This window comes from Panthera onca, chromosome D2 (genome assembly GCF_046562875.1).
Source record: "Panthera onca isolate mPanOnc1 chromosome D2, mPanOnc1 haplotype 2, whole genome shotgun sequence".
Lineage (NCBI taxonomy): Eukaryota > Metazoa > Chordata > Mammalia > Carnivora > Felidae > Panthera > Panthera onca.
In genome coordinates this window covers 32354275-32369199 of record NC_138349.1, presented here as the reverse complement: position 1 = coordinate 32369199, position 14925 = coordinate 32354275, and the positions used below count along the sequence as shown (strand labels likewise).

The following is a 14925-nucleotide window of genomic DNA, read 5'->3' as shown; positions in this document are numbered from 1 at the left end:
TTGGTGGTGTCACTTGTAGCACAAAAGCTTTACATTTTGAAGCCCATTTTAACTAAGTTTTCTGTTGTTGCTTCTGCTTTTGGTGATGTATCTAAGATACTACTGCCTAATGCAAGGTTGTAGGGATTTATACCTTTGTTCTCTTCTAAGAATATTATAGTTTTAGCCCTTACCTTTAGGCCTATGATCTATTTTTGGTTACTTTTTGTCTATCATATGACGGGGGCCACTCTTATGTTTTCGTATGTGGATATACGGGTCTCCTAGCACATTTTTTAAAAAAAACAATTCTTGGGGCACCTGGGTGGCTCAGTCGGTTAAGCGTCTGACTTCGGCTCAGGTCATGATCTCGCAGTCCGCGAGTTCGAGCCCCGCGTCGGGCTCTGTGCTGACAGCTCAGAGCCTGGAGCCTGCTTCAGATTCTGTGTCTCCCTTTCTCTCTGACCCTCCCCCGTTCATGCTCTGTCTCTCTCTGTCTCAGAAATAAATAAAACGTTAAAAAAAAAAATTAAAAAAACAATTCTTTCCCCACCGAATGGTCATGGCAACCTTGTCAATGATCAATTGACCAGAAAATGAGGGGAGGAAGTGATTTTATGCTGACATGAAGCAAATGAGATGATCAGATCCCAAATGTGGTTTTTACCACCCATCTGGGGGGTAGCCAAGGAGGATACCAGGAGAAACAAAAACCAAACATTTACTGAGCACTTACTGCCAGGAACTCATCTGAGTACTCTACACGTGTTATTTCACTCAATCCTTAGAACCACCCAATAATATAGGTGCTACTATCGGCTGCATTTCAAGATGAAGAAACTTGAAGAAACTGAGGCCCAGAGAAGTGAAGTAGCTGGCTCACGTCCTCTTAGGTAAAAAGTAGAAGAGCTGGGGTTCAAGTATCAGTTCAAGGATCGAGCGCCCATACTCTTATCCACTACATTCTAGGACCTTCCTGCCTCCCCGTTCTCTTTCTGTCTTATTTCTACCCTCTCTTCATAGTTGCTATTTCTCATCTCTTTCTTCACCTCCACACCTGGCCTCTGTGACCTCGGACAAGTTCCTCAACCCCTTTGCGCCTCATCGGTACAATTTCCTTATCTGTAAAATGGGGAGATAATAGTACAGATTTCGTAGCGTTCTTGGGAGAGTTTAATGGGATAAATACAAAGTGCTCCGAACACCAGTGGACACCTAGCACTCAAGTGACGGCCACTTGTGTCATTAGGGCACAGGTGCTTCTTCCTCCCATGTTTTGCTCCCTCCCCAGCTCTCTGGTTAGCCTGTACCCCATACTCTTCCTGTAACCTGTACAGCAGAGCTAAGTATTTTTAGTTATTTATGCTTGTGCTTGACTTCTTCTTTTCCTATCTAATGGTTCAGCCAGATCTTAATGTTGGCCTATTTTTTTCGCTTTTAACCTCTTTCTTATCTTGACTGTCCATCTGCCCATTCCAGAATGCAGCCGCCTCCGTACTTCTCCTTTTCCCACTGGTTCAAACTTGCCTGAGCCACCTCCACAAGGCTACTATTAGCAAAACTCTGCCTCTCCCCACGGGGGTCTGCTGTCAGCTATTCACAGAAATGGAGAGCCTTATATAACACACACGGTATTCATTTGTATGCTGTGTCTGAATTTATATCTTCATATAGATTTGCCAAGCACTGAAAGAATTCACAGTGAGCCCCTAACAGCTGGTCTCTGCATCCTGTCCCTTGCTCGGCTTCCTCCTGCCACCCTCTTCTCACCCCAAAAGGTCAGCATCACCTCTCAGACAGACAGACAGACAGAGGACTGGCAAACCTCCTTTCTCTCTCTGTCAGCTGACTTTCTGACTTAAACTTAAACTGTCCCTAGAGTAAAGTCATAAAGTAAAACGCTTCCAGAGGCAGGCAGGGAGACATGGGGACGTGTGCAGAGGAAGGGCATGTTCATGCCTTGGACGAGTGGTGGGGACTATGACCAATGGAAACAAGGTCAGGGATTCACAGCTGAGCCGGAGGACTGCCATGAGGCTCAGCGGCTTTGAGGCCATGACTGGCCCAGTGTTGCCCAGGCTTTCAGTTTTCAGGAGAAACTAGAAAATTGGATTTTGTAAAGAATCTAGAATATGCTAGAAAGGAACATGCGACACAGGGAATCCTTCTATGGGTGAGGCACTGTAGTTAGTGCTGTTCTAACACTAAATCCTTAAAATAATCTGAAGAGATTAAAAACCGAGGCTCAGAGAGGTTATCTGGCTCGCCCAAAGTCACACAGCTAATACGGGTCAAAGCAGGAATTTGGGCCTAAATGCCGCCACTAGTTTATTTAAAAGTTTCCCTTGGGGTGCCTGGGTGGCTCAGTCAGTTGAGCGTCCGACTTTGGCTCAGGTCATGATCTCGCTGTTTGTGGGTTCAAGCCCCCCATCAGGCCCTGTGCTGACAGCTCAGAGCCTGGAGCCTGCTTCAAATTCTGTGTCTCCCTCTCTCTATGCTCCTCCCCTGCTTACACCCTGTCTCTCTCTCAAGAAAAATAAAGATAAAAAAAAAAAAAAAGTAAAGTTTCTCTTTTCCCTCCCCTGCTGGGCTATAAATTATATCAAGGTGGAAATGAAGGTGTTTTTACAACATATTTATACACTATAGGTTTTATCACCTCTAGGCATTTAGAAACAAGTCATTTCTTCAAAAGCTGCAGTAAGATTATGGTTAGAAGTTGCCTTTATTGTGATTTCGTTTCTGAGTTCTGGTATAGGGTTGTTCTGATGGCTAAGTTCGAGGGCTTCACTTTGCCCTTATTTACAATGCGCGGACCTCTGGGAGCCACAACATATTAGGCCTTATCAGTCATTCCTACAACAGTCTGAATGAGTTTACCGGTTAGTTTTCAAATAGGAGCAATTCCATAGGGAATAAGACGTATAAAAAGCTGGTGCTGCCAGAGGGGAGATTGTTGAGTGAAACCCAGAGTCGAGTCCTGGACAATCTGCAAAGGTGGGTCCCTGGGTAGCGGCAGCTGAGGGAAAAGGGGGTGAGAGGCAAGGGCTGCCAGCGGGAAGTGAGGTGTGGGCTCTTATGCACGTTGTGTGGGGTCTCTGACGACTAGGGTCTCTGTTATTTGTCCTCCCGCGCTCCTGTGCACCTTGCAAGAGAAATGTGGAGAAGTGGAGAGGAGGCAGGGCAGAGAAGCAAAGGAGAGTAAAGATAGAGAAATTTATGGAGGAAGGAGAAGATTCACAGGAAACCCCCGAAGAGGCTAATCAGAGGGGCACAGATCCAGTGCTGGTATCACCCATACGCGCTGGGAATGAACGAGCTTAAACTAAGGCCATACATGCGTTTTTTAGAGAAGAAAACCTTTGGGATTAACAGTGGGGAGTTAGAGGGGTGGGCGAGGAGGAGGAAGGCATGTCAGACGCCAGACGGTCCTGGCCGGTCCCCCTTCCCCCTGCATCCTGCCTTCCACTCGGACTGGGAAGCCTTCAGGACAGATTTAGGTTACCTCATCCTCAAGGTCTTTGGGTTTGGGTGGGACTTGAGGTTTCTGAAGAGAAGTCAGGGCCGGCAGAGTGGAGGTCAGCCTTGTCTTTGCCGAAGGCCAGTTGGGCTTACTTGGAAGTGTCTTGCTGAAGGGCGGAGACTGCCTCTGGCTTGATCGATTGTCTTGAAAGGAACAATGACAAAACAGAAAATGAGAGGGGGGCTCTGGACCATTCCCTGCACCCAAGTATAAAACCACCCACATCTATGTAGTCACCAACAATTATTCCAGGCAGTCCTTAAAAGCGTAAAATGACATGTTAGGCAAAAATTTTCAATTGCCTGTTCCTTACATTACACTCTCCCACGAGAATGACGGCTACAGGACTCAGAAGAGCCTACAGCGCTGCACTTTGCCAGACAGAGTGGATGGCTGACCTTGGCAGCAGGGAGGCCCGAGAGGGGTGTGCTCCTCGAAGGTTCCCTTTGCTCTATGGGCAGTGACTCTCAATCCTCCTTACATAGAAGAACCACCTGGGGAACTTTAAGAAAATGGTAAGGCCCAGGCCCCACCCCAGACATACTGGGAAGAACTTGTGAGGAAGGTCTTGGCATTAATAGTTTCAAGTCTCCCAGGTTATTCTTTTTTTATTATTATTGTTTAAAAAATTTTTTAATGTTTATTTTCGAGAGACAGAGAGAGAGTGAAAGGAGGAGAGGCACAGAGAGGGGGGGGGGACACAGAATCCGAAGCAGGCTCCAGCCTCTGAGCTGTCAGCATAGAGCCCAACGTGGGGCTCCAAATCACAAAGTGGGAGATCGTGACCTGAGCCGAAGTCGGGCGCTTAACTGACTGAGCCACCCAGGCGCCCCTCTCTCAGGTTATCCTAAGGTGGATTCAGGGTTGCAGCTACTCATCTGAGTGAACGCACACATTCTTCCTCTCAATGATTTCCCTTCCATCATGGAGGGCCCCTGAGTTACCCCTTGTCGGGAACTGTCCTCGGCATGTGTCAGGGAAGGAACACAAGCCCCAAAGCCAAATGGCCCTGAGTTGGGTCCTTTGCTCTGCCCCTCACTGGCTGAGCTCTGTTTGGGCTAGTTATTCATTATCCAGCCTCTCTTGGACTCACATTCCTCATTTGTTTTGTTTTAAACATTTTATTTATTTATTTTGAGAATGGGGGCAGAGAAAGAGGGGGAGAGAATCCCAAGCAGGTTCCATGCCATCAGTGCAGAGCCTGATGTGGGGCTCGATCTCACAAACCTTGAGATCATGAGCTGAGCCCAGATCAAGAGTCAGAGGCTTAGAAGACTGAGCCACCCAGGCGCCCCCACATTCCTCATTTGGAAAGTGAGGATCATTACATCCACCTGAGAGGGCCACTGTAGGGACTGGGAAGAAAGCAGTGCAAGCTGTGGGAGCAGTGCCTGGCAGAGTGGATGACTAATCCATAGGACCAATACGGCGACGTGACATGGCCGAGGCGTTAGGCAACAGGGAGTCTGCTCAGTGGAATCTGAGCACGTTGCAGACTGATACGCTGTAGGGAAAGCTTAGCACAGGAGGAACATGGCATGTCCCCATCCTGGGAGCAGCCCAGGCACTCACACTGGCTTCTGCCCCACCTTAACTTCATGAGGCTGCCCCCCGCCCCCACCACCTGGCTGCCAGGCCCACCTCCTGCTCTCCCCCCGCCCCCCCCGCCCCCCCCCGCTCCCCCCCTCCCCCGGTGCCAGCTCCTGCCCTGTCCAAGGTGTGCCGTTCGCTTCACATTGGATGTCTCCTTGGAAGGCTCCCTCTGGGTGTTGTGGTCGGGCTGGGGCTCCGGGTCAGCCACTTTGCTGTGCCCATAACTCTGTCAGGTTTTCTAGTTTTATTTGCAGCTCTTAGAGTTTGCTGGGATTTCTTAATGTAAGATCTAAGCCCATCAAAAGTAGCAAAATACACAAGACAGGCTTTGAAGAGCGTGGCCGCGAATGAGCCACTGCGCCCCCTCCCCTTAATTGCAGTTTGCTGGCCTATAAAATGGGCCTAATGCAGCCCCTTCCTTCCCAGGGTTCTGTTGCTTGAACAAGGTCACAAATCTGGTGAGCCAGGGCTTCGGGGGCTGAGAAGCCCAGCGTGCGTCCCAGCTCTGCCACTCCCCAAAGCGGTTCACTCCTCCGAACCTCACTTTCCTCCTTCGTAAAGTGAGGACGGATGCCTCTTCCGTAAGCTTCTCGAGAGGGTGAAGTAGGCCACGACTATGAAGCACGATGCTGTGAGCTACAAACACTCCGGGAGTGTGTCTGTCTTGCTTGCTGTTGAAAGCTCCGGGCTCAGCGTAGCTGTGGCACACAGTAGGTGCTCAACAGGTGAGTTGTGGCATGAAGCAAGGGTCCATGCTCAGTGCCCCGGGAGGAGGCAGTTAACGGCAGTGATAATGGACACAGAGTCCTCTACACGTAAGGGCTCTCTGTACAAATGCTGGCGTCACCGTGATCATCACAGACACACTCCCCTCCACGCCTCTGCTGAATTTAGTCGCCTGCAACCCAGGCTTCTTCCTGGGGGACAGTAAGAGTCACACTCAGGTCTGGAGGTGACACCTGAGCTGTGCCCATTTAACCTACAGCTGATTCCACACTTAGAGCTCCTCACCCACCTCCACTCCCAGCTGAAAACCCACAGTCTAGACTCAGAGTGCAGGCTGCCTGCGTAGGGGTGGGCATGAAGGAACGGGGGCATTGGCAGATACTGGGATCCCTGAAGATCATCCTCATTCTGCACAGACGTCGCAAAAGAAATTCCAGAACCTTGTGTGCGGGAAACCCCCAAAGAAGCAGGTACTAACCTCAGGGCTGATTTCTCATGGGATTATCTGGAGTTGGGCTGGGGTGGGGCGGGGGCAACCGTCAGGGTGTGCACCTTTTGTCTTTTACCCGTTTTTACCCTTGGAGACTTGGGAAGGGATAGCTTTCCCCCTCCTCCAGGCAAGCGTTCCATCTGGGGCTCCCTGGCTTGTGAGTGAGCAGATGACCCACGTGGGGGTGGCCAGGGTGGGAGGCACTCAGCGTCCTGCCAGCCTGGCTCGACCCCCCTCCCCCATGCCTGGCAGGCTGGGCGCCCAGGGTCTGGGGGTGTGTGTGGCTGCCTCACCTATGTACTCGCCCCTGGTGAAGGGCAGGGCTGGGTGAATGGTTCTCGTCTCCTGCTCGGCGGGCGGCGGCTCGTAACTGTCGTCCCCGGTCTCTTCCGCGGGGAGCACGTACATCTCCGAGTCCGAGTGCTCGTCCGGGTGTTCATAGTCGCTGTCCTGCAAATGCACACCGAATGCTCAGTGCCCTGTCTGCGCTCAGCCATCGCGACAGCTCTGGCGTTAGGAGGCGGGAGCTGCTCCCCCAGCGTAGGGACCAGAGAGCGAGGCTTGGAAGGGTTGGCTAAGCAAGGTTGGGCAGCCATCAGAGGCAAAGCTGGGGTTGAGGCCGGGCCTTTCTGCCTCCAGAATTTATCACCTGAACCACTATCCTGGGGGAGCATGTGGGCCATTTAACAGGAAGGGTGGCTGAAACTCTGTGTGTCTGCAAAGAAGAACAGTCGGAGATAAAATACATTTTTAGAAGACAGAAAAAGGACGCAATAAAATAGAATAACCAATAGGTTTTGTTTATCATGAATGCTGACGGTTGAGGAAAAAGATTAATATGGAAAGGGTAAAGGTTTGCATAGAATATACAGATACCTTTGAGGAGATGGGGTGTGTGTGTGTGTGTGTGTGTGTGTGTTTTAATAGAGCTGATAAGCTGCAGGGGCTAGGCTTCCACCTGACCCGGAGTCCATTCTCTTTCTTTTTGTTTTTCTTGTTTTAAAGATAAATTTTAGCTAAGTCTTCACTGAAATGATCGAATATTGAATATTCAATATGTATGGGAAATACATTCACACAGCAATAGTTCAAAAGGATGTCAAGTCTCCTTCCCAGGCTCTCAGTTCTTCTCCCCAGAGGTGCAGTTCCTAGTTTCTTGTGCATTTTGTTCAGAGATCGCTTAGGTATACTACACCCATATGTATATTCCCGTGCAGGAAATATCTGATCCAAGACTTCAGAGGTCTTCTGTCCACACGGCCTGACATACTGCGTGATTCGTACATGAGCTTCCAATGAATGCATGATGCACTTGCCTTTCGGCCTGTCTCCTTCCACCTGCAATCGCACAACACCGACGCAGGTACAGTGTGACACAAACACAGTGGTTCCTTCATTGCTGTCTCCTCGGGGTCTGTGGCAGGGACCAGCACAGGACAGGAGCGCAGTATGGATGAGCGAGTGAGTGAGGACCACTTTCCTCCTGAGTCTGTAGGGACATGGAGGAGAGGACAGGAGAGGGAGAGGGTGAATACCAGGAGAGGGAGAGAGAAAGGCGGCTGAAAAGGGAACTTTTCCCAAGGTGGTGGAGGAGAATTGGGAGAGAATAGAAGGAAGGAGGAGCTCAAGGAGGGTCCTTGTCCTTGTCCTAAAGCAGAAGAGTCAGGAAGGGACAGGGAGCGGGGAGGTAAGAGAAGTCTTGTAGGGGGATTTTCCCAAACCCCTGTTTCAGTAACAGCAGACAGCGAGGCTCAATAATCCTTCCTGACCGTGAATATGACATTAAGGTGAATAGAATAATGGGAATGATAACGATTATTTTAACATTTCTATGTACTGCATACCTCAGTTACCCTTTACCAGTATCATATGAGAGAAACTGAGGCATGAGGAGTTGAATAATTTGGGGCTGTTCTGTGTTCTGAAGAAGTAGTGACTGTTCTCAAACAGGCGGCCTGGAAGGTGGAGTGAGAGCAGAAAAGCAGCCTGAGGCAAGAACCCGGCTCTGAAAGTCTCATCTAGCCAGCCTGAAGTGGTCGGGGCCCCTCCTCATCCTGGGCAACCAAAAGGCCCGTCTCTGTGGCTGCAGCATCCCAGGGAGACAGCAGTTAACGCGCTGAGAAACGGGTGCTTCATAACCATCTGGAAAGTGAAAGAATCAGTAGGCGCCCAGACGCCTGTGCCTGGGAGGGGGAGATAGTTCAGGCGGCCCACTTTGTCTCAGTTTTCATCGGAGCAGGCACCGTGCTTCCCAAGACTTGATCACCTGGAGGCTAGGGAGCAGTGTGCCTCCTGGGAAGGACACAGGGGTCTTCACAGCCCCTTGGGCAGAGCAGCCTGACTGAGAGGACCAGGTTGGCCGAAGAGGCAGAGGAGGTTGAGGAGGGGCGCCTCTGTGTCAGCTGCTCTTGGCAGGCCAACGCTGACACGGGGCTGCCCATCAGACTGTAACGCCCATGAGGACTGGGCTGCGACCTCAAGAGCAATGGGAGGAAGGGTTCTACCTTGGCTGCAGGAAAGGCCTTCCTGAGAAGGAGACGTTTAAGCCAAGCCTGAAGGACAAGAAGGAGCAGAGCAAATGAGGGAGAATGGGGACGTCCTTTGGTTTCTCCTCTCTTCCCTCTTCCTTCGTCTGCCCAAGGTCTGTGAGTCAAATTGCCAAGCAGGCATGACCTTGACCTGCTGTGAGACTAAGGGCAGATCTGTGCATCTGGGCCGTAATGGACAAGGCCCTGCTGGGGGTGGTGGTGCAAGGAAGGCTGGACAGGTCCGCAGGGGCTGGATTTCATCTGGCCTGGAGGCTACAAGCCTGGATTTCATTCTGTGTACAATGGGAATCCAATAAGGTCAAAATAATTGTGAGTGAATGTTTACTCAATCTTTATTACGGCAGGTATCTTAATTCTTTGCTTGTTTGGCTTTGGGACACGAGTCACGCTCTCCTCTCCAGGCTGACTCTATTTGTATTTTCTAAGTCCCTACCATGTGCTCTTTTTCTCCAGCCTGCGAGCTCCATTTTCTTGATTTCCCTGTGGCTGTGGACCAGCTCTCAACTTTGCTTCAGACGTGGCTGGGCGCGTGCGGCCAGCAGGGGGCGCAGCTGCAGCGCTTCGGAGGGACCAGCGGCTGCCGGGCCCTGGGAGGAACTCCACACCCAGCTGACCTGCAGAGAACCCCTGTCATCCCCTCTTTTTTACAAATCTTCGCTCTGCAGTTGAGAAGGGAGATACTCCTGTCTCATGATACGTTGAATATACTCCAGGTGGTGTACACAGTGTGGATGGAGCTGGGCTCAGACTCAGTTCTGGGCACTGGATTGAAGTGCTGGGCTCTCATTACACTGGCCACAGAGTAACTGAATTTCCGTGTGCAAGTCCTTTTCATTCTCTTAGCCTTGGTTTCCTTATCTGTAAAATGGGGTGTGTGGTTGTGTGGAGGCCCTCTTGGATCCTGTCCAGATAAAACAAGTGTAGAGTGGAGCAGGCTAACATTCTGGATGAATTCGATACAAATGAGGAATAATTGTTACAAAAAAGTTTTTAGGCTGTCTTGTCCCTACAAGACTTCACCCAAGAGAGCAGTGAGCACTGGGGCCCTGTGGGCTACAGAGCCACCTTGGAGAGGTTGACAGTTAATTCTGACACATCACCTTCCGTATCATCACGGCCAGGTCCCTTGCTCAGTCTGTGGCCCCCAGCATGTGCTATTGTCCTCTTGGTCACTGCAAGCACCTTAGAGTTTAAAAGCCAGGTTTTGAGACCTGAGGGCTTGGGTTGGAATTTTGGAACTGCAAGTTACTTAAACTCTCCATGCCTTGGTTTCTTTACCTGTAGAATGAGCAGGGCTGATATTCACAATGTTTGACAACTAGCATGGCTCAGGTCCCGACTTGGCCCTAAAGAGTGTCCCAGAGGCCCCCTGATGCGCCAGGCATTCACTCTTTGATGCTGGTTTTTGATGTTTGGCTCCTGGATAAGGCCCAGGCAGCGATGGGACACTGAGGAATTCAGGGCAGAGGAATTTGTCAACTGATATAGAAATATTTAAAAACATTCTAACGTATGTTTTGGCTGTGCTGGTTAGTACTCTGAATACCAGCACTGAAGACAGGGATAAGAATGCCTGCACACAGGGCTGTGGGGAGGCTCACATGAGGTAATGCCGATGAAGCACTTAGCCTGGCACGTGGGAGTGCTAGGTCAAGTCAGCCATCATGAGGTTCTTGCCGCCTTGTCTGTAGGTGGCCTTTCCAGCCCAGCCATCTCCCTGCTGGGATGTGCAGCTGACTATGAGCATGTAATTCAGAAACAAGCCCTTCAAAAGGCCTCCCACGGACCCTGGCGGAAAGGATGATCTTCTGGTCCCAGGAGCAAATACTTACAAAGTCATCTGACCACTGCTCCTCTTCGTCAGCAAGGTCCTCTGCAGTGGCATGTGGGAAGCAGAAAGCACAAGCGTCAATCTCAGCTCCACCCTGTCCCCAAGCTCCCTGTGCCCACCTTCCTTGCCCCTGGGCTTCCTGGTCCTGTTTCCTTGGCCTTGAACGGTTATTACACATACCTCGTGTTCATCCACTTTCGACTCCTCTTTTTTGAAAAAATCAGTTCTCAAAGCATAAAGGGACGTTCCACTGAGCAGAGAAACAGTACATCTGAACCATGTCCATTTTTGTTAAGGAACACTTTTGGGACTTTAGAACGATCCGGGAGGCACCTGCAATCCCTACCATGCTGCTTCTAAGGATTCCTTTGAATCAATATATGGATGGTATAGTAGGAAGAGCACTGGACAGGGAGTCAGATAGACCAAAACTCTCATGCAGGCTCTGTTCTTAACTAGTTGGAGGGTAGGCAAGACAATTAACATCTCTGGGCCTCAGTTTTAAGATCTATGGGATCACTTCTGTGATTCTCTGTAGCTCTAACTTTGACTTTCTTATTGAAAAGCATTTACCCGGTGCTTTACTACACGCTGGGCAATATCATCAGAGTTTTGCACTCAATTAGCTCCCTCAAAACCTTACGAGGAAGCTGAGGCCTAGAGAAAATAAGCCATTTGCCCAAGGTCAGATAGTAAATAATAGAGCCAGGAGTTGAACCCTGTAGGTAGATTTCCAAGTGCATGCTCTGAACTCCAATGTCACACTGCCTCACTGTCTTTGAGCTCCAGGGTTCAAGCCCTGTCCTCGGCTCTGCAGGCAGTGTAAAAATGGATATAACAGGTCTCAAGTAGCTGAGGATCTTGAAGAATAAAATTGATATGAATTATGACAGCCAAGGAGAATATTTGACCCCCTTTACTCCAAAACACATTTAGAGTATGAGAAGCTTAGCATCCATCCCATCACATACGCTGACATTAGAGGTTAAATACAATTTACTCAGCTATGTACAGATCAACCAGGCCCAGGTCCAGAGGGCAGTGTGGCTCCAGCGACTATCCCATAGAGGCATCCCATTGAGCAGCCATGGCTAGAGGGCCCAGTGAATGGTCCCTGAATCCCCCAGAGCCTCTCTAGAATCTTTTCTTGCCATTTCTAGCCCCTGCTATGGCAGGCTACTGACTCCAGATCTGGGTAGACTCCAAAGAGGCACAAGGAAAAGAATTGCACATTAAAAATGGGGGCCTGCAAAGCATAAGAGACTGTTAAAAACTGAGAACAAACTGAGGGTTGATGGGGGGTGGGAGGGAGGGCAGGGTGGGTGATGGGTATTGAGGAGGGCACCTTTTGGGATGAGCACTGGGTGTTGTACGGAAACCAATTTGACAATAAATTTCATATATTAAAAAAAATAAATAAAAATAAAAAAATAAAAATGGGGGCCTGAAGGAGGTGTTTAGATCAGAGTGGCCGGATTTTAAACTGTGGCAGCAACAGCGCCCTCTCATGGGAAAAACGTGATAGGCGCTAAGACAGAGCTTTCTTCTAGGAGCCAAATAATGGGTCAAACTTTGACATTAACAGAAAAAAAAAATTATTAAATTATGATTTGGCCTCATGTATACCAAATTAGAGTATACTGCAACCACTGGGGTTTTCCAAGAAACTCCAGAAGAATAGATGACTAAGTCCTCTTCCCAATACCTGGCACTGAGCGGGAATAGGTTTCTAACACCTTAAGTTTGGGGATAATTGAAGATCAGCACTTAAGGGGCCACAATGTTTTTGTTTCAACCTTTAAAATAGAAACATTTATAAATTGATGTTATAAATCACACTTCCCTGCCTTGATCAGCCGTGCCTGCCGAACCTTTTCTCAGGGACCCAGGGTCCACTTTGTGGTCAGACACTGCTCAAAGTACTCGCAGGAGCTGTCTAACTCCTTCTCCTGTCCCCATTATCTTTCCTCTCCCACACATACTTCATACTGTTTCTAGTCATTTTCTTAAAATACAGTTTGAATCATGCTGCTCCTTTCCTCAAGAATCATCAGTAGCTCCCTATGGAGTGAAGTCAAGGCTCTGAGTCAACACATCAAATGCCTTCATCTCCTGTCCCTCTCTGGACTTCTCTCGCACAGCCTTCCACGTTCACTGATACTAGAAGCATGTTCCTCCCAGCCTGCACTTTTGGTGGTCCTCCGCTCCGTTCATGCTGTTCCCCCAGACCCTGTTCCTGGGAAAGCCCTGTCATACCTCTGCCATACAACCTTCCCCAGTCCCTCAGGTTATAACCCACTACTCCTTCCTCCTCCCTCTTAGATGCTGCTGGCACCTTGACGACATAGGCACTGCATTCTGCCCTATGCTGGGATTCATTTGCTCGTGTGTCTCTATACCGAAAAGCAAGGCCTGTTTAGTTTGCCTTTGTATCTCGATGACCTTTGACATTTGTAATCCTGCGCAGTAATAAAAGTATGAACCAATAAATGAGTTGAATGAATGAAAATTAGGATAATAATAATAGATTGCATTTATTGAACACTTCCTGTGTGCTCAGTGCTAGGATAAGTGTACTTTCACAATTACCCTCAAAATAGCGCTTTGTGGTAGGTGCCCTTATGATCTCACTTTTGGAGTCGAGGAAACTGGGGCTAAGAGAGTCTGCAAAACCTGTCTGAGGCCACGTGGCTGGTGAATGTGGGGGGTAGACTGGGGGCCGGGGTACCTGTGTTGGCTCCTGCAGCTAAAATCTCATGTAAACTGCCTGGCCCTCTACTGTGGCTTCAGATAAAGCCTAGGAGAAACAGGATGGCCCGGTGCAGGTATCATGGGGCACTGAGGCAGAAAAGAGAGAAAAGCATCATCATGTGGGAGAGGTTACCTGATGGTGCCCCGCCCACTACACCCATCCTACAGGCAGCTTGCAATCTCTTACTCATAAAATCACAGCCCTCACGCCATTTCCCAGACTGAAAAGCATGAGAGTCCAAAGAACTAGGTCCAAAGTAGGGGATGTCCAGAACCTCAGTGAGTCTCCTAATATGGTTGGTTGTGGTTTTAGAACCAGGCTCCCTGGGTTCAAATCCTGGCTCTGCTCTTTACTACCTGCTTGGCAGTGGACCGGTACTTTGTTTAAAGCTCAATTTCTCGCCAGGGCAACAAGGGTAGGAATAGTGCCTGCCTCATGTTTTTATGAGAATCGAGTAATACAATACATGTGAAGTGCTTCACAAAGCCTGGCATACAGTAAATGCTGTATTAATGTTACTTATTGTTTTCTTGGGTATTGATAATGTCTTAGTAAACCCTCAAAACAATACCAATTCTATTTTACTGTAATGGCAACCACACAGTATGGTTACCATTTAGAAATGGACCCCAGAGAGCCTCAAGTATAGAGGGTGATGTTTTCAGGAGGGTAAGTTCAAGCGTAATACCGGCCGGGTGGTTTAACTTGAGATGTAAGGTTGCACGCAAGAACCTGGCAAGTTTCTTCCTGGCAGGAAGCTGAGATGCTGGCTCAGCCTCCTTATTAGGGAGAGCCTTTTCTATTGTGTCGTGTGTCTGGCTTGGGCTCCATTTACGGTGTCACAATCCCATGCCACACAATGGAGGGACTCCTCCCCTTGCCTGGCCCAGGCTTTGTGATTCACATGCCCCACCCCACAAGCCTGTGGGCACAGCACTACGTGACATGTGAGAACGAAACGATGACCCCACCTCAGTGTGCACACTGGGGTTTTGAGCTTTGGGCTCTCAGGTCAGGCTGCCTTGATCAAAATCCCGATTCTGCCATTTGCTAGCAGTGTGACAGGCAAGTTGCTTAACCTCTGGATATCTGTTTTCTCGTCACTGAAACGGACATGACTAATAGTGCCTATATTATGGGGCTTTGAGAGAATGAAATAGCCCAGGGAAAGTGCACAGAAGGGTGCCTGATAGGAGTAAGGGCTCAACGGGAGCCGTGTGTGACTATCAACCTACTTTAATGATCATAATAACCTGAAGGATAGGTCGGCACTCTCATCTCCAAGCAGGAAGCTGAGGCTCAGGGAAGTTTTAAACTGTTCTAGGTTCACAGTGTTTAGGGGCCAAAGCCAGGATTCTAACCCAGGACTAAAGGACCCCAAAGTCCAAGATCTTCTCACTGAGCCATGGAGGGAATAGACCTAGAGTCTAGGAGGGCAGCCATGTATCACACTGATGACAACCCAGGGCAGTGTAAACTTTC

General features: G+C 49.3%; 1 protein-coding gene across 2 annotated transcripts in view; it reads right to left on the bottom strand.

Moving 5' to 3' along the window:
- BLNK (B cell linker) overlaps positions 1-14925 on the bottom strand; it is a 74981-nt gene that overhangs the window by 27903 nt on the left and 32153 nt on the right. The window contains exons 4-7 of one of the 2 annotated variants that reach the window (XM_060643072.3): positions 10693-10733; positions 6961-7026; positions 6605-6761; positions 3485-3645 (exon numbers count right to left, since the gene is read on the bottom strand). In XM_060643072.3, the coding sequence (XP_060499055.2) occupies positions 3485-3645; positions 6605-6761; positions 6961-7026; positions 10693-10733 (425 nt within the window). The remainder of the gene's footprint in view (positions 1-3484; positions 3646-6604; positions 6762-6960; positions 7027-10692; positions 10734-14925) is intronic. The other variant, XM_060643073.3, reaches the window with a different exon arrangement.